This window comes from Pleurodeles waltl, chromosome 12 (genome assembly GCF_031143425.1).
Source record: "Pleurodeles waltl isolate 20211129_DDA chromosome 12, aPleWal1.hap1.20221129, whole genome shotgun sequence".
In the NCBI taxonomy this organism is placed as follows: Eukaryota; Metazoa; Chordata; class Amphibia; order Caudata; family Salamandridae; genus Pleurodeles; species Pleurodeles waltl.
The window spans coordinates 44457030-44481333 of NC_090451.1; the positions used below are offsets into that span (position 1 = coordinate 44457030).

General features: G+C 45.0%; 1 protein-coding gene across 3 annotated transcripts in view; it reads right to left on the reverse strand.

Moving 5' to 3' along the window:
- Positions 1-24304, reverse strand: part of EPS15L1 (epidermal growth factor receptor pathway substrate 15 like 1) — a 317440-nt gene that overhangs the window by 228001 nt on the left and 65135 nt on the right. For 2 of the 3 annotated variants that reach the window (XM_069216518.1, XM_069216519.1), the window contains exons 4-6: positions 18601-18648; positions 7985-8080; positions 7588-7653 (exon numbers count right to left, since the gene is read on the reverse strand). In XM_069216518.1, coding sequence (XP_069072619.1) covers positions 7588-7653; positions 7985-8080; positions 18601-18648 — 210 coding nt within the window. Of the gene's footprint in view, positions 1-7587; positions 7654-7984; positions 8081-18581; positions 18651-24304 lie in introns of those variants that run through there. The other variant, XM_069216520.1, reaches the window with a different exon arrangement.

Here is a 24304-nt window from a genome sequence, read left to right on the forward strand (position 1 = left end):
AGGTGGCGGTCTGAAAGGAGGGTAAACCCTGAAAAGCCCCTTTAGAAATCTCTTAATCAGCCGAGAAGAGAAGAGCGAGGGTGTGTCATCTGAACGTCTGTATGCAGCTATAGCTGCTATATGAACTTTAATGGACGAGTGTGCTAGGCCAGATTGAGCTAACTGTAAGAGATACGGCAATATTTCTTCTGGTGGTCAAAGTAGAGGGTCGATTTGACGCTGATGACACCAGGCACAGAATCTTTTCCATTAACACTGATACGTCTTGTTAGTGCTACCCGCTCTGGCCTTTGACAAAATATCCCTGCAGTCCTGCGGGATGTTCAAATGCGCAAACTCTCTGTGGTGAGGAGCCATGCTGATAACCGCATTGACTGCGGATCGGGGTGCTGAACTTGGCCGTTGTTCATTGTTAGTAAATGAGGTAACGGCTCCAGTGGAATATGAGGTTTGACTGACAGAATGAGGAGCTCCGTGAACCAATGTTGGCGCGGCCAGTACGGGGCTATCAGTATGAGAGTGCACGGTTCTGTTTTCATCTTCGTGAGGACCCTTGGGATCAACGGAATGGGAGGAAAGGCGTAAGCAAAGATGTCTGACCAGACTATCGAAAACGCATTCCCCCAAGATCCCTTTTGGTGATGCCAACTTGCGAAGAACTGGCATTTGGCGTTGTCCTTCTTCGCAAACAGATCCACTGTTGGTGTTCCCCACTGGGAAAAAATCTGGGTCAGTACTGTCTGGTCTAGCTCCCACTCGTGGCAGTCCGATTTCTGCCTGCTGAGTGCATCTGCTGCCTTGTTGTTTATTCCCGGCAAGTGTACCACCGATAGTGTGATGCCTTGCTGCAAGGCCCAGTTCCAGATCGCTTGGGCTTCCCTGGAGAGGGTGAGAAATCTTGTACCTCCTTGTTTGTTGAGATAGTGCATTGTAGTGGTGTTGTCCGTTCTTATCACCACTCGCGATCCTGAGATTCTTGGGAGAAACGCTTGTAAGGCGAGGTGCACTGCTCTGAGTTCTAGCCAATTGATATGCATTGATGCCAGATGGATTGGCCATTTGCCACTTATTTTCAGGTCCTGTAATACTGCGCCCCAGCCTTCCAGTGAGGCATCTGTTGTTATGGTCCACGGGGCTGGCTGTTGAAGAAACGAGAGACCGATTGACAGATGATGCTTTTGAGACCACCATTTGAGAGTTTTGATCATTATCGGAGTAATTTGTATCTGGTCTTCGAAAGTGCCTGATACTTGGAGCCATTGACGGTTTAGCTGCTCCTGCAAGGGGCACATCTTTAGCCGACACAGCAGGATCAGAGGTATGTATGAAGACATCATGCCCAACAGTGATTTGAAGAGACAGACTGTAACCTTTCGTCTTCTGTGTATGGAACTCCCTAGGGTTAGTAATCCCTGTTGTCTCTCTAACATGGGACATGCCATGCCGGATTCCGTGTTCAGGTTTGCTCCCAGAAAAGTAATACTGCGTACTGGTAGATGGTTGGACTGCTCCCAGTTGATTGTGAATCCGAGATTGGTCAGTAAGGAAATGCACTTGCTTGTTGACTTGTGTGCTCCTGTGTAAGTCTTTGCCTTTATTAACCAGTCGTCTAAGTATGGAAAAACCTGGTGCTTTCTTCTCCTGAGAAAGGCTGCGACTGGTGCTAGGCATTTGGTAAATATTCTTGGGGCTGATTTGAGTCCGAAGGGAAGGACGCAATATTGATAATGGCTCCCGGCTACGGTGAATCTCAAATAATTTCTGTGGGCAGGGTGGATGGGTATGTGGAAGTATGCGTCTTTGAGGTCTAGTGATGACATAAAATCTCTTTGCTTGAGACGCAGAAGGACGTCTTGCAGGCTGATCATTCGAAACAATTGCTTTTTTAGGTATACATTTAGTTGCCTTAAATCGAGGATCGGCCTCCAATCCTTCCACTTTTTTCGAATGATGAAGAACCTGAAATAAAATCCTGTTCTTCGTTGTGCCCGAGGCACCTTCTCTATAGCTCCCTTGAGAAGCAGCTTGTCGACTTCTTCTTTGAGTTGCTGAGGATATCTTGAAGGAGTCCTGTGGGGAGGGTTGGAGGGAGGTATCTGGATAAATTCTAAAGTATGGCCAGTTCCACTAATTGTAGGACCCACTTGTCTGACGTAATGGTTTGCCATTGACTGAGGAATAAGGAAATTCTCCCTCCCAGGGTGACAGGAGGAGGACTGAGCGTAGCCGGCGCCTCGAAAACATCAGGTTCTACGAGCTGAATCTTTGGCCCGGCGGGTTGAACGTCCCCGGCCTGCCGGTCTACTATAGGCTGGTTGAGTCGGTTGCCTTTGGGAGTAGTATGGAAGATATTGTTGTGAAGATGATGGATAGGAAGAATATCTCTGTTGTTGATATCCCCCTCTGTAAGAGGGTTGGCCACGCCCCCTAGGACGAAAGGACAATCTTCGATATTGCAGGGTCCCTAATGACCTTGTCGTGTCCGTGTCCGTTTTGATTGACTGTAGGGCTTCGTCCACATGTTTCCCAAATAGCGCTTGGCCATCAAAGGGTAAGTCTAGGATTTTATTCTGGACTTCTGGGCGAAATGAGGTGGCTTTAAGCCAGCCCTGTCTTCTTAATACAACAGCAACTGCAAGCTGTCTGAAAGCAGTGGTCGCTATATCCATTGCACAGTCTATAAGCTCTGCAGACGTGCGTTGAGCTTCTTGTACAGTCTTATTTGCCTCCGATTTTACGTCTTCTGGCAGTTGATTAATAAAAGGTGCAATATCCGCCCAAAGCTGTCTGTCGTATCGAGACAAAATAGCCAAGGAGTTGGCAGCTCTAAGCACTAGGCTGGCCATAGACGAAAATCTTTTCCCTATGTTATCTAGCCGCCTACCCTCCTTGTCTGGGGGTGCGGAAATCGGGGCAGAAGGATTTTTTGATCTTCTTTGAGCTGCCTGAGCTACTACTGAATCCGGAGGAGGATGTCCTGTCAAGCATGTTGGTGCATCATCAGGAGCTTTGTATTTCTTATCCAGACGTGGCAAAACTGCTGTGACTGTTGCCGGATTATTCATGACTTTAAGGCCCTCTTCCTACAGGTAGTTCACCATCGGGATAGAGCGCACAGACTTTTGAAAGGGCTCTTTAAAATCATATAGGAAACAATCTGTTTGCTTCGTAGGTAGCGGTAAAGCAAAACGCTTGGCTGCCCTCTCTAGGAGATTGTGAAAACCTCCAATGTCTTCAGGTGGGGATTCCACCTTCGAATGAGAAGGAGAAGATGGAGCAGGAATAATGTACTCGTCCCACTCTGAGTGAGTGTCTATGAGCTCTCCTTCTTCCTGATCTCCTTCTGAGATGTCGGTGTCTTGGGGAATTGTCATGTCCGGAATGGCCACATCTGTGAGAAGCAAAGAAGTTGGTCTTTGATGTGGAGTAGAAACACCAGAAATAGGCGATGGAGGAGGCTGTTCTCCTTGTGGAGGAAACCTTCTGTTGTAATCCACTAACATCGCTCTAAGGCCAGTAAGCAGGTCGGAAGGAATATACGCTCCCTGCTGATACTGCTGATGCTCAGAGTAAGCCTGGGGATCATAAGCTTCCTCATATTCCTCCTCTTCCTGGTATTTTACATTCAATTCAGAAGGGCTGTGGGCTGTTCCAAAAGGCCCGTCTTCATCGGAATCTTCATCTCCCTCCAAAAGATGTACTGGCACCAGGGAGGATACCTTACTAGGTGATGTGTGGGTTGGAGTTAACTTTTCTCCTCTTTTTTGATGTTTTTCCCTCGTCGACGTGTAAATCGACTTTGTCATGGACGGTGACGTCGACGCTGGACGTACAGTTATTTTAATAGCTGAAAGCTTCGCCGACGAGTCTACCGTCGACGAAGTCGTCGGCGATGGTAGGGCGGACACTGACATCAGCGCCGTCGACGATGACGAGGTGTAGACGGTCGTCGACGCTGATGTCGTCGTTGCAGTTCTCGTCGACGGTGGTGTACTTTTTCTCATCGACGATGTCGCCGACGGAGCCGTTGACGATGGAAATCCTGAAGTAGCTGTTGTCGTCGGCAATATGCCCACTGACGGTGCCGTCGACGGGGAATCCGTCGACGAGGCCTTTTTTCCAGTCACAGAGGATGGCTTTTTGAAAGGCACAGATGGTGGAACAGATGAAGATTTCCTGTGCCTCTCAGAACTGGAAGAATGTCTTTTCCCCTCTTTACTTGAGAGTTTAGTTGGAGAAGAAGATGGGCTGTGACCCTTATAAGACCCTGAAGCAGTCTGTTTGAGGGCTTTTCTTGAGATTTGTGAGGGAGATCTAGAGCGTGATCTTGCCCTTTTAGCTGATCTCTTAGATGTTGATGATTCCTCACTCTCAGAACCAGAAACTGGATCCTTCCTATGTTTTAGTTTCTGCAGCCATATTAATAATCTGCCTTCTCTATCTTTTAAGGTCTTAGAAGAAAAAGTATGGTAAATCTTACAGTCCTTGGCTGAATGATCTGGGTACAGGCAGAAAATGCAGTCTTGATGAGGGTCTTCAGAATGAAGTCTTTGCTTCCCACAAGTCTTGCAGTCTCTAAAGAGACTCTTCTTTTCTTTGTCAGACATAGTTGAAAAAATAGCTGACAAATCCAAATAAATGAGTTTCTCTGAGAGAAAAAGAGCTGAATAAAGGTGTGAAGACAGAGCAGAGCTCTGAGGAGACTCCCTAGCACGAAGTGCGGTAGAAAATCTGAGGTGCTAGAGCTTCTCTCAGGAGGTTCTGAAGGGTGCTGTCGCCTGATTGGTGGAGGATCAGGTTTGGTCCTTTTCACAAAATGACTCTGATAGACTATGAAATTGAAGAGGCCTAGGGCTTTTTTCTCTTCAATATGTTTTAACATTACTTGTGAAAATTGTACCGGGACTCCCATCTCGACGACGGGGAATGATTCAAGCATGTGAATCTATGAAAGTTCCAATACTGGAGTAAGAGAAGGACGGAAAAGCTTCACATTGGGAGAGAGCTGCAAGAATGAGCTGAAGGGGCAGGGAGAGGCTGTAAATGGATTGAAGAGGCCCAAGGTGGCTTTAGGATTACCGCTGCCTCTGTGTTCTGTGCATGCATATTTAATTGCAGCAGCCCCGTGTTTCAGAGGAGAGCTTTCAGGTATGTTTTTATTTATAAATTATTAAACACTGAGTGGAAACAAATGAAACTTGATGGGTTTTACAATTTACTGTGTAACATTGCACAACCCTAACAAGTTTGATTTATTTCCACTGTGATTCTTTCTTTTTCATACTACTGTTCGCCTCTGTTCTAAATGTAGCTTTAGAATGGAGCCGTACAGTACTATAAAACAGAAAGAATCACCGAGCAGATAAATCAAACTTGTTAGGTTTTTGCATTGTTACGTCTATTGTAAAATCCATCAAGTTTGATTTGTTTTTACTGCAAGTCTTTCTCTTTCATACTACCATGCAGCTTTGTTAGCTGTACAGTAGTATGAAAGAGAGACTCACAGTGGAAACAAATCAAATTTCATGGGTTTTACAACTTACAACATAACATTTCAAAACCCTAACAAGTTGGATTTATTTCCACTGTGATTCGTTCTTTTTCATAATACTGTACAGCTCCATTCTAAACGTGCTGTTTTTTCTAGAATGGGGCCATACGGTAGTATGAAAATCAATGCATTTCAGTGTTCCCTACAAGTGTGCTGATGGCGCACCAGGGGGCCGCAGCGCACACTTTGGGAAACACTGCCTTACTGGGTGAGGTATGAGATGGTAACAGTGTCTCTTGTCTGGATTGCGTTTAACGGTATTAGTGTTAATGGTAGGAAAGAGGGTTGGGTGCGAGTCCAAAGCTGGTCTTGTTGAAGAGTTGCTACTATTGTCGGCGGTGCTGCAGTTGACGGTGTATGTGCAGAATGTAACTGAGTCGTCAGGTGCTGCCATCAACGGTTCCGTCGTTGATTTTGTTACTGTCGAGGGTATGGTCATCGTCGATGTTGTAGCCAACGGTATCGTCATCAATAATTTAAATTTTTCTGATGCCGTTGAGGTCCTTTTTGACGTCGACGGATCTGTCAACGAGGAGCAGAACTTTTTCGCAGATGGATCCAACTGAGATGTCTTCGTCAACGTTTTCTTCACCTTGGGTGTTGATGAATGCAAAGGAGGTTTATACTTTATGTTAATAAATGTTAATGTCGTTGATGACAATGGTGACAATGTTATTATCAAGGGGGAAGGTGGTGCAGTGAACGTCGCTGTCGCTGTTGTTGCAGTTGTAACCAAGGCTGTTGTCGACGAGGCGCTCATCGACGGTCCCGTCTACGAGACTGACATTTTTGGTGTTGTCAGCAGTGGCAGAGATCTGGACACTTTCTTTACCTGTGTAGTGCTGGCAGCTGGTGTGGAAGGTTCATAATGACCTTTCCCAGTTGAACTGTCTTTTTTAGAGGTGGACGGATGTTCCTCTGTTTTTTTCCCCACACTGAGTGAGTATTCTTGGCTGCCTTACTTCATTTTGGAGAGTAACTCTCCAAGGATCTCTTTTCTATTTTAGATGGCCCAGATTTCAGTGAAATATTGCTGTCGTCATCAGAGAGAGGGTGCTCCTTGGCCTTAAGTTTTTGTAGCCAAAGCAGAAGCCTAGCCTTTCTACCCCTCTTTTTATGAGGGAAGGTTCGACAAATTTTACAATCTTTCACCTTGTGGTCTGGGTGACGACAATATATGCAGTCCCGGTGCGTATCTTCACAGTGGAGCCTTAGCTTTCCACAGGTGCTGCAGGGTCGAAATAATCCTTTCTTGGCTGTGGACATGATGTTAGGATTCGAAGTCCATGAGGCAAAAGAGCAGTTTTCAGAAGAATTCCTGTCAGAAAAACTCTAAACTGACCAGAGCGCAGGGAAACTCCCATCACATGCTGTAGAAAATCTGAGAGACTGGAGCCTCTGTGGTGAGGATTCTAAAGGGTGCTGTCGCCTGATTGGCTTGACTTTGGGTCATTTCTAATAACACTGATAAGCTATTCAAGTGAATGTCTTTTGCATTAACTTAAATGTAAAATTTTGAATTACTGCTTTCTATGTACCGTGAGACTCCCACTTCGATGACGGGGAATGATTAAAGCATATGAATCTACGAAAGATATCCCAAAACTGGAGAATTAGAATTTAGCATTATATACTCCAACTGGGTTTTGAGCGGAAGCCCTGGTCTGCTGAATCGACAATTGTCATTTGCTTGGATTTTGCTTGGCTGCTCACCATTTTAGCATTAAACACGTTAGACTTTAGGCCCCAATGTGTTGCACTTTATTTTACATTACTTTTAGCAAAGATTTTCAGTGAATAACCACACAAACACACAATTACATGACAGATGGATGTACTTTTCTATGAGTGACACATATACATCTGTCTGTGCTACAGGTTCATTCACTGTCAGACTTTGAACAACTCTGCGCCAAACCTTGAAGTCTTGTGCAAAAATATTTTGCAGTCAAATCGAAAAACAGACCTACTCCTACAGAGCTTGTCTACAAGCATCACATTTAAGCAAAGAACTCAAGAATGTCCTAATAACTTACCCGGACAGACCAATGTGCCTCCGTGGGAGGGGGAGGAGTGACCATTAGGGGGCTACTATTGTCTCTCTAAAAGTACAAAAAAAGAATTATTTATTTTTGTCTCATCACCTTTTTAAAATTCAATACATCAGAGCATACAAACTAGGATAATGTTACTGGGACACAGTAAGCCTGATTTTCCAGCTTTGAATGTGCCTGTGCTCCAATTTTTAAATTCCATTAAAACATTTGTTTGTGTTTAATACTGAAAAGAGCTATATGAAGGGTGCTATGGCTTCTCTGGGGGCTGATGCTATATTTGAAATTATACCACCCTCTGAAAAAGTGGCATCACAGAAAGCAACCAAGGACATAGCTGCATAAACCCAAAGTAAATGAAATAAAGAAATACACTCACAAACTTAGGCGGTGGCACCGCCAGACTTAAACTGCTCATGGTAACTTCATGGCCATTCTGTGCGCAGGCAACAAGGCGCAGTGCCACGTAGAATCCCTACAAAATAAAAAATTAAAATCAAAGCGTGCTAGGAAACAATATCACATGCTACAAATAAGCAAGCTATGTGCAGCTCGTATAGGGTAAACCATCAAGACAGTTTGGTCGATTTAAACTTGACATATGTATTGGTATTTTGGAGAACAGACCGAACGACAACATAACAGCATGAACCTAAGGATTGCCAGCCTTCCTATGCTGCTCCCTTCATCCCTGCCAATGAGCTTCTCTCCTCTCCTGGAGGAGGTACTCGTCTCCCACATCCTCTCTGAAACGTTGTGTTAACAGCCTCTGATACTGAAGTTTCTGAAGGCGGCTTATTTCAGGGTGAAATGGATTGCATCATAATTGAAGACTTTCTGCTTAATGTTAATTGTGAAGAGACACAGGGACTTACTTAAAAGAGAGGAGTGCAGCAGCAGGATTAGAAGGAGGAACAGAGTACATTCCCTGCTTAGCACTGGCCTCAAAGCAGGAAACTGTTTGGTTAGATGTTGTTCTCACTCTTCATCTGCATCAGAACAGTGAATGTCTGGATCTGGGTTGGCCTTTTCTGGAATAACAACCCATGAATCTGCTCGCAAGAAACAGGGAGGTGTACTTCCACAGAATGCAGAGAAGAGAGACATGGAGCTACATATGGCTAAAGCAAAGACTTAGCTGTGAGCGAGAACTCTTAAAATGGACGTCGTCACACAATCTGTGCTGTACTGCAGCCAAAGCCGGAAGACCGGGCAAAATGCCTTCCTATAAAGACACTGGTAAAGTGGAGATAGGAAGCAGTGTATTATGGATCCCTAAATATTTATAATGTATACGAACGGCTTAGACTGAGGAGCTGAGTTTTGATTATCAGGCCAGACTAGCAAGAAGGACCATTTCTGCTCAGCTGAGGAGATCTAAAGTACTTCTGAAAAGGAAATGATGGGCAATGAGGGGGCTGAAAATATGACCTGCACATTTAATGGGTGGAGATGAAATGCTGAGGACCAACCTTCAGCACTGTGGACAGCACTGCTGAAAAGGTTAGAGTTCAAAGTGATGCTGAATAGTAGCATCATGAGAACCAAGTCAACATTTGCCTCTCATCTATCTTTTGTCTTTTTTCTTATTTTCTTGTTAGTCCAATGCACTAAAAAATGAGTGTTAAAGTTGGTTTGAGATACCAGATAGTGTAGTTGTATTTGTATTTCTCCTCTCTCCTTACATATGGTGCACCTCAAGTGGACTTTGTGCGTGTACTTCAGTGCAGTGTACCAGACACAGAAAACACTGCTTCCAATTGACTGGTACCAGAACTTGAAGGGAGACTGGCTCAAGCTGTGATGTACATGTTTAAAGAGGTTAATTAATTTTGTCATAAATTACAAAGAACTGCCTGTATAGAGTTTCATGTATTGTCAGAAGTTTGGAAAGACCACAGCTGTTGCGCTTACTTTACATACTGAGGAAAGTTAAGAAGAGACAGAGCTCTCCAGCTGAAAGGAGGCAAACCAAGAGACTATTTTCCCCAATTCATCAGTCATGTCTGTGATACTAGAAGCAGACATCTTAGGAACCATGGTATCACAGAACGTTGATAGGGTCCCTAGCACCACTAGGATTGCCATCCTCTGGTGAAAGATGAAAATTAGTTAGAAGAAGCGAACACTGACAATGTGCACATTGAAACTCATCGTCTAGAACAGTGAGGCCTAGCTAGAAATGACAGGAAGGTATTTAGGGCTTCCCAAATGTGTTTCATATTATACTACAATGTTCCTAGAGTGCTATCCTACTTCTAGCTGAGACAAAAAAAGATCACTTTGAAGAAGTCATAGGGGAACATTTCAAAGTTGGGGTTCCAGGAAGCTTTCCATGGACCTTTGCCTGCATATTAACCTGCTAGAATTGCGTGCAGCCGTGGCAGGTCAAAGAACGTGCCCAGGATAGCATTACAATACTTCATCTTCTGTATGCAAAATGCTGTAAGATGTTTCAAGTTTTATTCCTTTAGTAAGCACAACTATGACGGCACCAGAAATTACACAACCAGATCTGTAACACAATGACATCAGAGGAATACACATTGTATGCTATGGAACCTAAATTAGAGAAAAGGTCATATAGAATCTGAACCAGATGGCAGCACGAGAAATTAATGGCGTGACATCTATGAGTGGCTTCGGTGCCCTTAGACATCTCTTTACCTGCAAACATGCCTCTGCAGTGTAGTGATGTCAGCTGGTAATTAGCAGGATCAGCCACAAAGTATGTAACACTACCAGGCCTTGCGGCACTTGCTGGTAACTCTTTTCCTGTTTGGGAAGCTGGATTCACTGTTTCAAAAAAATAATTCTGCAATTTGGGCTAAAAAGCAGTAGCCTAAATCAGTACGATTGACAAGTATGTTTTTATGATCGGATGCTCTCTCATGTTGCCCATTCTGTCTCTCGCTTTTCCCATCGAGGCTGACGAAGACACTATTCCTGCAGACTAACAGGTGTCCCTGAAGTATCATGATATGACATTCCCTGCAGCCAGAGGCAGCGGAGTGTCTAATCCTAACCAAAACTCAATGACTGCAGGTGATCTTTGGCAGTTTCTTTTTCAGAATCCTCCATCATCAAACTGGTGCTTGACTGGAGACATTAAGTTACATGCATCCCTTAAGAAATCGCTAGAACAAAAAAGTTACTTACCTTCCATAAAGCTCTTTTGTGGTGCATATTCTAACTGCAGATTCCTAATCTTTTATATTTCTGTAGGTGCCAGATTAGGTCTGGAATCTATTGTAGCATTTTCTCCAGCGCGTTAGCAAGTGACATCGAAGAGACCTTGATCCAACTATGAAAGTGATGGCTGGTCACCCATCTGGTACTCTTTCATGCACCTGATGTAAAAAGAGTTCTTGTTTGGTCCAGTATATGAAGCCTTCTCTGCTCTTAAGAGGGTCGAATTCGAGCAAAAAAAGGCAGCGAGAGCGATGGACTGTTCCACATGAAAGTGCGATACCTCTTTCCACAAAAGCGCATGTCCACAGTGCCAACTATCCAGCAAAAAGTTGGTAACGTACAAGTTACTTACTTTTGATAACGATATACCTAGAGACATATTCTAGTTGCAGATTCCTTACCTTTTGAATTCCCCTAGGTGTCAGACTGGATTCAGAGACTTTTTCTTTGAGCAGTACCTCTGATCGCCATTAGGTGGTGTTGCGGTGTCGTGTTCGCAGTGATGACGTCACAGTCGTATATAGGAACCACCCCAGCGCGCTGACGTCCATTTCGTTTCATGACTTTCCACGCCAGAAGCACGGAACCATGAAGAACACTGATAGTGGTGTGCCAAAAATAGGGCCCTTTAAGGAAAGTTCCTGCTCCTAGAAATCAGTTTGCAGAGTGGGTAGGATGGGTAGGTCGGTAAGGAATCTGCAACTAGAATATGTCTCTACCACATATATCATTACCGAACGTAAGTAACTTGTACATCTGATAGAGACTTCTAGTTGCAGATTCCTTACCTTTTGAATAGATATCGGAGCAATACCATCCCCAGAGGTGGTCTGCGAACCAAGATCACACCAAGAAGTCCTGTAGGACCGAAAGACCAAAGTAGCAGTCCCTACGGACCTGACTGTCCAGGCAGTAGTGCTTGGTGAACGTGTGCAGAGATGGCCACGTGGCTGCCTGCAGATATCCAGGACTGGAACGGCTCATGCTAAAGCTGTGGTAGCTGCAGTTGCTCTGGTTGAGTGAGCTCGCAAGCCCTCTGGAGGTTGCTTCTTTGCCAAAGCGTAGCACATTTTGATGCATAGGAGGACCCATCTTGAGATGGTTCTCTTTTGCACCGCTTTCCCTTTCTTCATCCCCAGATTTCCTACAAAGAGTTGATCATCCACCCAGAAGTCTTTAGCATGATCAAGGTAGAACGCCAATGCTCTTTTTGGGTCCAGGCGGTGGAGTCTCTCCTCCTCATATGAGGGATGTGAGAGTGAGAAAAAAGTAGGCAAGGTGATGGACTGACCTACATGGAAGGGTGTTACTACTTTAGGGAGAAAAGAAGCCCTAGTGCGGAGTACCAACTTGTCAGGATGTTCTGCCAGAAAAGGTGGTTTAGATGAAAAAGCTTGGATCTCACTTACCCTGCGAGCAGAGGTAATGGCAACCAAGAAGGCAGTCTTGATGGTTAGGAGCCGTAAAGGGCAGCTATGAAGCAGCTCAAATGGAGTGCACATCAGAAATGTGAGGACTACATTTAAATCCCATTGGGGCATGATAAATGGGATAGGTGAGAGGAGATGTCTGAGGCCTTTGAGAAACCTCCCGATAATGGGAGATTTGAATAAGGAAGGTTGGTCAGGTAGTCTCAGGAAGGCAGAGACAGCGGAAAGATAGCCCTTGAGAGTGCCCAAGGCAGAGCCCTGTTGGGCAAGAGAGAGAACAAAGAGCAGAACTTCAGAAAGAGGTGCAGAGAGAGGATCGACAGATCTGTCGATACACCATGCCACAAATCTTTTCCAACAACAGGCGTATACCGTTTTGGTGGAGGGATGCCTGGCTGCCAAGATGACATTACAGACTTCGGGTGGAAGGTCAAAAGCCATCAACTGTCACCGCTCAATCTCCATGCAAGGAGGCAGAGATTGGACAGGTTCAGGTGAATGACCGCCCCCTGCTGTTGCAACAGAAGATTCTCCCGAATGGGCAGTCTGATCGGAGGAGCTGTGGCCAAGCTCAAGAGCTCGGGATACCAGACTTTTCGTGCCCAGTCTGGAGCCACCAGGATAACTTCGGCCCGGTCTTGCCTGATCTTATTCAGAACTCTGTGCAGAAGTGGTATGGGTGGAAAGGCGTACAGGAGGGCCTGAGCTCCACTCAAGATGAAAAGCGTCGCCAAGCGAGTGCGCCTTGGAAACTCCAATTCGCAAAACAGCTGACAATGCGCGTTCTCTGCGGAGGTGAAAAGATCTAAACAAGGCTCTCCCCACTCCTGAAAGAGACCTTGCGTCACCTCCGGATGGAGATGCCATTCGTGATCGACTATGCATCGTCTGCTGAGTTTGTCTGCTCTGGCGTTGAGAGAGCCCACCAGATGTTAAACCACCAGGGAAATGCCCTGATGTTCCAGCCAAGTCAAGAGATGAAGCGCCTCTTGACAAACAGTCCACAACCCCACTCCACCTTGTTGTTGCAGTACCACATGGCGGTGGTGTTGTCCGTGAAAACTTGCACTGCTTTCCCTTTGAGAAACGGAAGAAATGCTTTCAATGCTAGTCGAATCGCTCGGAGCTCCAAAAGATTGATATAAAGCCTGGATTCCGCGGGAGACCAGAGGCCTCTGATCTCTGCCTCTCCCATATGCCTGCCCCATCCCAGGAGTGACGCATCTGTCACTACTGTGAGGTCTGGATGGGAAAAAGAAAGGATCTGCCCTTGACCCAATCTTGATTTGTTAGCCACCACTGAAGATCTTTCGCAGTTCTTTCAGAGATCTGGACTTTTTCAGAGAGTCTCCCCTGATGCTGCGCCCACTGGAACTTCAGGATCCACTGCAGAGCCCGCATATTCCATCTGGCCTTTTGAACTAGCAGGTTGCAGGAGGCCATGAGGCCCAGTAGCCTCAGATTCATTCTCACCGAAATCCAGGACAGAGGTTGAAACATCAGCATCATAGCCCAAATATTCTGGACTCGCTTTTCGGGAGGATAAGCCCAAAACTGCACTGTATCCAGAACAGCTCCTATGAAAGGGAGCCTCTGAGGAGTCACGTGTGACTTTGGCATGTTTATAATGAACCCCAGTGAATGCAAGAGGTTCGTTGTAGTCTGGAGGTGGGAGACGGCTTTCTGGGGGTGTATCCGTCTTCAACAGCCAGTCGTCAAGGTAGGGGAAGATTGGGACCCCTAACCTGCGCAGATGAGTTGGAACCACTACCATCACCTTCGTGAACACCCGAGGGGCACTGGTAAGGCCAAAAGGGAGCACAGTGAACTGAAAGTGCTCGTGGCCTACCACGAATCCTCGGTAACGTCTGTGGGCCAGCAAGACGGGAATGTGGAAGTATGCGTCCCGCAAGTCCAACATTACCATCCAGTATCCCGAGTCCAGGGCAGATAAGACCTCGTTGCTACCTTTACTGCATTTGATTGGCTCATCAGGAGCTATACTTCTGCTTCACATCTTTCAAACAAACTTCTGGGACTTCCTTACATTTCTCTTCATCCTCATGTGTCCACATAGCTAAAGGTATTTGACCTTTTATTTTCTGTTATTTTTGCACTTACCTACCTATGCACTTTCTCTTTTGCGTAAACTTAATCAGAAATACTTTCTCTTTCGGGCATTCTCCGGGCTTATTTATTTTAATTCATAATTTTAAAAAAATGTTTTACTTTTCAATTATAATTTCTCTGCACAAATAGGGCATGGTGAACACACTGGGAAGGTTTGCCGTCTCGGTGTTAATCAGCATTCTAACACCACTGGGTGTTAGGCCTTTCCCACTCCTTCACTCTCATTCAGTATGTTCATCACTCTCATACTGTGCACTCTCCTTCAAATATGATTCTTCAGCTTTTGTGCGCATCCCGCCGAGTATGATAGGATCTAGTGATTTTCCAGATATGTATAATCACCCGTATGTGACTATTCTTTGTCACACTGGGCACTGGTGGTTGGGCCTTTTTCCCCCCCGCCGTTTGGATATTTAACTTGATGTTGGTCATCTCTGTGTTCGCATTCCATTTCATGCATTGGTATTTATGTTCATCTATTTCACAGCCTTGACAAAGTCTTGAAGACGAAACAAGTGTTGGCTGTTTTGCTGTTTTGGACTTATATTATATTTGGTCATCTGACTGGAACTCTGACCACTTGCTTTCACCTGCAATAAATATCCTGTGTCACCTGTTTACCTGGACTTCGACTCAATTCTCGACTCACCACTTGGATATACTACACGAATGCTATACGTTGGGTGTGCCCTGGCCTTTGTGTTCTTATGGTTTAGGTTTCCACTCACTGGTTACAGTGTGTGAGCCTTTGACACCTGAGGTGGCAGGTGTTTGGCTAGCCTGGCACCCATTACTAACATTTGCGCAAGAAGAGAACTACTACTGATGGACATTTGTTAAACATGTGTTGATGTGCAAGCACCTTTGGCATTCTCCACCTGTTTTCGCTTTCACTCCACAGAAGGTAGCTTGAGGTCCAAGACCTCAGCGCCCTTCTCACCACCCTGGAGTACGTGGCGCCCTCCTCCGTAGCCGCGGTAGGGGGGAGCCAGCATACCAGTGTCAGAGGAGGTGTCTAGACCACTGGCATCACCCAAATCCTGCACCCAGTCCATTTGGGGGTCAAGATGGTATTCTAAAGGGTCCAGCGGCCCATCTAAACTCTCCCCGTATCCATAACCATAAGTATAACAGTCTGGATCAAACCTAGGCCCAGGAGAGCCCATAGAGAATGGAATTGGTGTCTAGCGACGTCGTTCCGGCTCCTGGTCATCGGGTATGAGAATAGGGTCGACGTTGATTGTGGGCGCCACAGATGTCGGGAGCGCCGAGGTCCGACCCGACGCCAGGGAAGGTCGCTGTGGCATGACTTGCGTCAGGGCGGATCCGAGTTTGGATCCGGCGGATCCCTCCGGAGTCGTGGACAGAGCCAACGACTTTGAACCCAAGGGGGCCCCCACCAACTCACCTGTGCCCGAGGGTGGGTTGGTCTGCCCAAAAATTAGGCGCATTGCCTCATAAAACTCTTAGGTAGGCAGGGGTGGCTCAGGCTCCCAGGAAGTCGGGGAAGAGCGGGGCGATCCCAGGTGGAGGCTCTGAGGACAGAGGTCTAAAGTGTTGACACTCTTCCAGCACCACATCGTCCGAGCGAAGGGGTGAAGTCGAAGAACATTTGTTATTCTTCGACTTCTTTTTCTTATGACCCGAATGTCCCGATGACTTTGAGGATGAAGATTGGTGGTGACTCCGCGGCCGGTCTCGAGACCTTCCTTTCAAACGAGACCGTTAGCAGAGTCGAGTATCGGGCCGCCATGAGCTTTAGGGACCGTTCCCTCAAAGCTTTCAGGTTCATGGTCAGACACTCAGAGCACGACTTTGGGTCGTGATCGCGCTCCAGGCACCAAAGACACATAAGGTGCGGATCCGTCACCGACATAATTCGGTGACAGGAGTCGCAGGGCTTGAAACCTGTCTTGCAGGACATCCCTCAACGCATCCACGACCTCATCGCAGTAGTCAAAAAGTGACTGAGGTAGCTCTTCTCCGGAACTGCGGGTAGGCTGGTTTGGAAAGAAAAGAACTGACGTCAGCGTGTCAGGGTTGCGCCTACATACAACCGCGACATCATCACGGCGAACACGACGCCACCGACACTTGCGGAGTCGACCGACACCACCTAACAACACGCCTGGGTACTGCTTGAAGAAAAAGTCTCCAGATCCAGTCTGATGACTGGGGGAATTCAAAAGGTAAGGAATCTGCAACTAGAAGTCTCTATCAGGTAGAGGATGCACTGATAGCACCTGCAAATTGCTGACATAGCACACAGAAGTAATTTCAATGAGAAATACCCTCTTGATGGTCAGTAAACTCGACTTGTGCTTGGGCGCAAAAGGAATGCATGTTAAAAAAGTAAGGGCCACATTAAGGTCCTACTGAGGCATAACAAAAGGTGCAGGGAAAAATATACATGCAAGACCCCTCAAAAACTTAACACAACTGGAGACTTAAACAAAAAAAGTTAATCAGGCCGACGGTAGAAAGATAAAAAGGCCCTACAAATAATCTGTAACAATTCCCAGTACCAAGCATTGCTAATTTAGAGATAGAACAATTAACAAAACATCCAAAGGTTTGGCCTACAGATGGTCAACTTGACATTTTCCACAAGAGACCACATGCTTCACCCAACGACTTGTATAAGGAAAATGGAGACCTAAAGCCAGGCTAGGACCGAGGGCAGGCCAGCGACTTGGAGTAGGAGTAGGTATGCTTTTTCAAGCGCAACTTGCCTCACTTTTGTGCTTGGCAATATACAGCTTTACCTCCTCTCCTGGATTGCCTTTGGTGCATCAAGAAACATTTATCACATGACTTAAAGTTGTGCCCAGACCCTAACCACCACAAGCAGCAATTGCGTGGATCTGTGATCGATACCTGCTTCCTGCCATCACAGCATGGTTTGAACATTATGGTTTCTGGATGAGTCATTTCTCTAGCACACTGTCTTTTTTGGTGAAAAATGCAATTTTGGTGTAAATGAAAAACAACAAAGTTGGGAGCATATACTGAATACATTTGCTAAGCTTTTATATAAATGCAAGAAATTCTCTTTAGGCAAAATTTATTCTATAATAAACATTATAAATGTTTTCATCTGTAACTGATGTGGTGTTTCTGTTTATCTGGAGCTTTGAAAGCGCTACAGTAAACATCTTAGAAGGGCCATTTTTAAAATAAGGATGTTTCTGTATAAAGATATATCACAAGCCCTATACTGGTTTTATCTGAGCTACAAATAAAAATGATTCTGAGGACTACAATAGGGAAATTGGGAGAATTTGCAGCTGAATTATAAACAGTCCTTTACCCTAATGGGGTCTGTAGGCACAGGACTTTGAATTCTTCAAACAAACCATCCAGTTCAGCAGCAGTGGCCAATTGTGAATTGTCCCAAATAACCTCCTTGCCAGTCTTCCTCATGAGGACGTAGTGTTCAATCAACAGCCTCTCTTATGAACAGTATTCCTGATCCTTTCAATAGGAGACCTGCAGGACCACCTTATGTTTGGGACAGCCCACAAAAACCCACATCTTGCCCAGCCTCTCTCTCTCCAGGGTAATGGTGTATTAGGGCAGTGCTGCGAGTGGCGCTATATACGTTTGTTGATATAATACATAACAAAGTGAACTGCTGGCTCATTGTCATACCACTTCAAGTACATAAATGGTAAATAAAGAAATGAGGAAAAAAAAGAGTAGCATGCTGTAGGAAGGAACTCTCCCAGTGCCCAATGACACCCAATCCTCACCACATGTACGTCCTAGTCTGCCACTGCCAGGTTTCACTCATTAACCAAGACACAAGCTGTTGGATGGTTGGCCCTTTTGTGCTAAGGAGCGTGCTTCCACTTTCTTGAATTAAAAGAGGTGCACCTGTATTCTGGGATGAAAACTCTGAATAAAGTTTTGCATGAAGATGTCTAGGGAGGCAATGGGGAAAAATAACTTCCCATTTCAACTCACTGAAAAAGCACATCTCCGGAGTGCTATGCTCAGCTCCCAAAAACAAATTTCTACTGCTCTTCGACTTATCATCAATCCCTGGACGTTTCCATATTGTCGTTTAAAGAACAGACCAATAATCATTCAAGTCCTAGTATATTTTACCCACAGCACACATACATCAGGACCCCAAGTTCCACGTGAGCAGTGGACCTAAACAGAGCTTACGTTTCACTGATAAAATGTGAGGGATCATCAGTCATAGCTATCTCCACTTACGCTGTATACTTGTATCTACCTGTTTGTCCAAGTACCCTTTTGCGTCTGGATCGGCCAAGTCCCATATCTGTGAAAACAAGGAAAATAGAAATGGCTGTCAGATGGGTCAGGCAACTTTTAATGTTGCATTATTGTTGCTGCTTATATTATAAACTTGCATCAGCAGGAGATGAATCACCACGAGGAAGAAACTAGGTTACTTACCTGTAACTGTAGTCCTCCAGTATTGTAATCTTTCATAGATGCACATGCTTGAATCATTCCCCGTCATCGAGATGGGAGTCCCCGGTACCATAATAAGTAGTGTACAATATAATAACAGGCTTAAAAAGGATGTACAATTAATTTTTACAGCCTATCCATATTATTTGTTAAGAAAATAACCAAAGTTATGCACTGACCAATAAGGCGACAGCACCCTCTAGAATCCTCAGGCCAGAGGCTCCAGTTCCTCAGATTTTCACGCTCAAGGCACAGTATACTGTAAATACAATAAGGGGGAGCCTCTATGGGGAGGAGGGTGGGTCGCTTGCGAATCTATGAAAGATTACAATACTGGAAAACTACAGTTACAGGTAAGTAACTTATTTTCTTCTCCAGTATTGAATTTTTCATAGATTCACATGCTTAAATCAGAGTAGCTAGCAGTTACGATACCAAATTCATGCGTATGCACTTGAAGTGGAAGGCAGGTAAATAATTTATAGGATGGCTCACCTTATTGGAACAGATGGCGTAAAACTGCTTGCCCCAGCACTGCATCTGATTTGTCAGCTTCTTCCAGGCAGTAGTGCTGTGTGAAGGTGTGTCTGTTAGGCCATGTTGCCGCTCTGCAGATCGGTTGTATCGACACACCCGCAAACAGAGCTGTTGATGTGGATACAGCTCTCGTAGAGTGAGGTTTTACCCTATCTGTTAATGGTTTTCCTCCTTCAGCATTGCATACTTGAATGGTCTCTGCGATCAATCCTCCTATAGTGGCTTTTCTTGCTGAAAAGCCTTTTCTTAAGTTCCCGTAAGAAACAAATAACTGGGTTGATTTACAAAATTGCTGCGTTCTATGCAAGTAGAATCATAAACACCTTCTAACATCTAAGGTATGAAGTGCCTGTTCGGCAGGTGACTGAGGGTTTGGAAAAAATGTTCTTAGTATAACGGGTTCATTTAAAGGAAAATCCGATGGGATTTTTTGTATGAATTTAGGATTTGTTTTAAGGAGAATACTGTCCTTTTTGAACTGCATGAAGGGTTCCTTTGTAGTACTAGCTTATATCTCACTCAGTCTTCAGGCCGATGTAAGAGCTAGTAATAGTGCAGTTTTCCCTGTAAGGTATTTTAGTTCCGCTTTATGTATAGGCTCAAAAGGTGCTTTCACGAGCTGGGTCAAGACCATGTGAAGATGCCACTTAGGTGGTGGTGTCTTTATTGGGGGTAAAACTCTAAAAAGCCCTTTCATAAATAGTGTAATGATCCTTGAGAACCAGAGAGATGGTGTTCTGTCCTCTCTTCTAAATCGGGATATTGCTGCTAGATGAACTCTTAGGGATGAGTGCAAGAGTCCAGACCTTGTGGGTTGTAAAAGGTACTGTAAAATCTGTTCCGGATTTGAAGAAAGTGGATTCAAGCTATTTTGTTCGCACCAATAGCAAAAACACTTCCATTTTCATTTATATGATTTATTTGTGGAATCTGCCCTTGCTTTACCCAGAATTTCTCGACAATCAGATGGGATGTCTAGGTTTCAAAACTCATGGTATTCAGGAGCCAAACTGTCAAATGTAGATGCTCTGGACTGGGATGTAGGATCTATCCGTTGTGCATTGTTAGTAATGTATGGCTGGGCCTCAGCTGTATGTGTGTACGTTCCGATAGGAGAAGTTCTGTGTACCAGAACTGTCTGGGCCAGTTGGGGACTATTAGAATGATCCTGAAAGTTGGTTCCCTTTTGAGTTTGCGAATTACTCGCAGGATTAGAGTAATTGGAGAAAAGCATAGGCAAATACCTTCGACCATCAGTTGAAAATGCATCTCCCCACAAATCTTATTGGGGACGCCAACTTGCGTTGTACTGTCATTTGCGGTTGATCCTGGTGGCCAAGAGGTCTAATTTCTGCATGTCCCATTGGCTGAATATGTTCAGCAGTAACTGTTGGTCGAGTTCCCATTTGTGGCAGGTTGAGGACAATATGCTCAGTGTGTCCGCTATCACATTTGATGCTCCTGGTAGATGTTACGCTCTGAGAGATATCTTGTTGAGAATTGCCCACTGCCGAATCTCTTGTGCTTGATGAGACAATGCGGTGATCTCGTTCCCCCTTGTTTGCAGTGCATGCACGTAGTGCTGTCTGTTCTGATGAGCACGGAAGAGTTGGCAATTCTGGGAAGGAACGAACGTAGCGCTACAACTATGGCTTTGAACTCGAGGTAACTGATGTGCTTTTTCATGTCAGGATTGTCCCATTTTCTGTTGATGGAAAGGTCCTGTAAGTGCCCACCTCAACCCTGTAGGGGTGCATCTATTGTTATTGAGTAGTCTGATATTGGGGACAGATAAGTTAGACCTTCTGCCAAGTTCTTCCTTTGTGCCCAAGAATGTATGGAGGAGTTCATGTCTGTTGTTATTTGTATGGTGTCGTCGAAGGAACCCCAAGATTATTTCCACTGCTTGTCTAACTCCTCTTGCAACGGTTTCATGGGAAGTCTGCAGTTCGGAATCAGAGGGATTGAAGAAGAGAGCATTCCTAGGAATGATTTGTATGTCAAAACTGAAACGGACTGTCTTTTGATCAGTTTGTGGGCAAATTGCTGCATCTTCATCTGTCTGTCTAACAAGGCTGTTGCCTTATCTGTGCTGGTGTTGATAACAGTTACCAGAAAAGTTATTTCCGTTTTAGGAATGAGGGAAGACTTCTGAAGCTTTGTAGTGAGACCCAACTTGTTGAACAATTTGAGGCATATGTTTGTGTGGTGTGTTTGACTGTGGTGATGGTGCTTTGATCAGCCAGTCATCTAAGTATGGGAATACCTGAACTCCTTTTTTCCTGGGATGTGCCGCCACTGGGGTTAGCATCTTTGTAAATATGTGAGGGTCTGACTTTAAACCAAAGGGGAGCACTTTGAATTGAAAGTGAGCGCCAGCTACCTGAAATCTTAAATATTTTCGATGATTTGGAAGAATGGGTATATGAAATATGCATCTTTAAGGTCGATAGATGTCATATAGTCTGCATGGTCTAGGAGGTGCAAAACATCTTGTAAAGTAAGCATCCGAAAATACTGTTTTTTCAGATATTTATTTAGTTTGCGCAGATCCAATATCTGACGCCAATCTCCTGATATCTTCTTTATTAAAAAGAAATGGGAGTAAAACCCCAGTCCCTTCTAAGTATACGGTACTCTTTCTATTGCTCCTTCTGATAGCATGAGGGAGATTTGTTTTAGTAGTTGTTTTAGACGTGGGTGAGCAATTGGGCGGCTTGTTGATAAATTTGAGGGTGCGCCCTCGAGATATGACATCTGGGACCCAACTGTCTGTTATAGCAGCCCATTGGTCTAAAAATTGGGAGATTCGACCTCCTAATGTATGTGGTGGCTCGGTCTGTGGGGTAGCCTGTGCTGGTGTGAGGTCATTGCTTTCTGGAAGAGTCTCGACCCCTGGTGGGGTGTTTCCCCCTAGCTGGTTGCCTGTATGCTGCAGCAGCTGGTTGTCTATACTGCTGAGAGTATTGAGGATGGAACTGTTCTTGGTAGCGTTGATATTGTTGCCTAAAAGTCTGAAACCCTCCCTAAAAGGAGAAGGTACCCCTACCTCTGGCTCCTCGAAAAGGTGGTAATTTTGTTTGTGATGTATCCAGAGATATGGCTGTGTCGGTATCAGTCTTGATAGCCTGTAAGGCGTCATCTATATGCTTACCAAATAATGATTCGCCATTATAAGGCATGTCCAAAATCTTACTCTGTACTTCAGGCCTAAAGGATGTGGCCTTGAGCCAGGCCTCTCTTCTGAACACAGCTGCTCCTGCTAGCTGTCAAAACCCAGTTGCGGAGATGTCAACTGCACAATCTATTATTTCTGCGGAAGCTTTCTGACCTTCTAGGAGAATCTTTTTTACTTTGTCTCTCCAACCACATTTGTCTGTCAAACCTCGCTAGAATTGCAAGAGAATTTGCTGCACGAACTGTAAGCCCCACCATATTCGAGAATCTTTTCCCAATAGAATCAAGACGACACCCATCTCTATCAGGAGGTGTTGTGATGGGTGCTGATGTGTTCTTGGAACACCTCTGCGCAGCCTGACTTATAACAGAGTCTGGTCTCGGATGTCCGATCAAACAAGCTGGTGCATTGTCTGGTACTTTATACTTTTTATCCAGTCTTGGCATAACTGCTGAAATTGTGGCTGGATTCTTCATAGTACAAATACCCTTCTGCTAGATGAAATCTATTATGGGTATTGCTTTCACCGATTTCTCTCTGGGTTTCTTAAACTCATATAGGAAACAGTCTGTCTGCTTAGAGGTAAGAGATAATTGAAACCTTTTTGCTGCATGCTCCATTATACTATGAAAACCACCAATGTCGCCTGGTGGGGAGTCCACCGGAGGTGGCTGTGGTGGTGATGGTGGTTGTATGACATAATTGTCCCACTCTAAAGATGTGGAGGCCTGGTCTCTTAATTCTCCTTCTTCCTTCTGTTCATCTTACAATGTATGTTGGTCATCTGATTGTAGATCTGCAAATGGTAGTGTAGATAGCAGAACCCCTGAAAAGGATAGCGGAGTAGGACGAGTAGGCGGAATTTGGTGAGGTGACCTCGCCAGTGTTTGGGGCTGTGATGGAGGTGCCGATTCAGCAGGTTCGGGAAAGCGTTTATAGTAGTCCTGCAGCATTGCTTGCAAATTAAAACTCAAATCTTCCAGCATTTGGATTGCCTGATCCTGAATATTATGTGATGGACTGGGCTGGTAGCTGTGCTGCACGTTGGTATGTAAACGTTAGAGTGGTAATACTGGTCGTCATCTTGATCGTCATCCTGGCGCTTAACGTGGAACTCAGAAGGGCTATGTGCTACTCCAAAAAGTCCCACCTCCTCCAATTGGTTGTCTAAGAGATGATGAGGTGGAAATGGTGTGACTTTACTCGGTGAGGTGTGCTGTGGAAGCAGCAGCTGGTCTCTAGGAGACAAGCCAGTAACAGGTATCAAAGGGTGTTGAGATAGTGTAGGCAATAGTGTAGTCGACGATGGGTTGACCGACGATGTCCTCAACAGTGGTCTCGCCGACGGTGGTCTCGTCGACGATGGTGTCAACATTTCTGAAAGGTATACAGGACACCAGTAGAGCATAATCAACCAGCACCATGTAATATTTAGAGCATGTGATACTTTGTTACTTTAACTAACAAAGCAACATGCAACTTTAATCCACCTTAAATGCGTCAGAGAAGAGCAGAGAGAAAAAGGTGGCAGCTGCCAAGTGTTACCTTTCAGCTGATAATAATGAAAAAAGTTACTGAAATTAATCTGAAACATGTAAAACGACCGGACGATTCTGGGACTTTGTATTGATTGGAGAAAAGTACATGTTAACCGCAACTGCCCCTTTAAGTTTTAAAACGCGAAAGTACAATGTGCTCTTGTCTTTTCAATGGTTGTACAAAACTTACTCATCCCTTACCCAACAATACAGATTCATAAGGCTTCTAAATTGACAACAGGCCAACA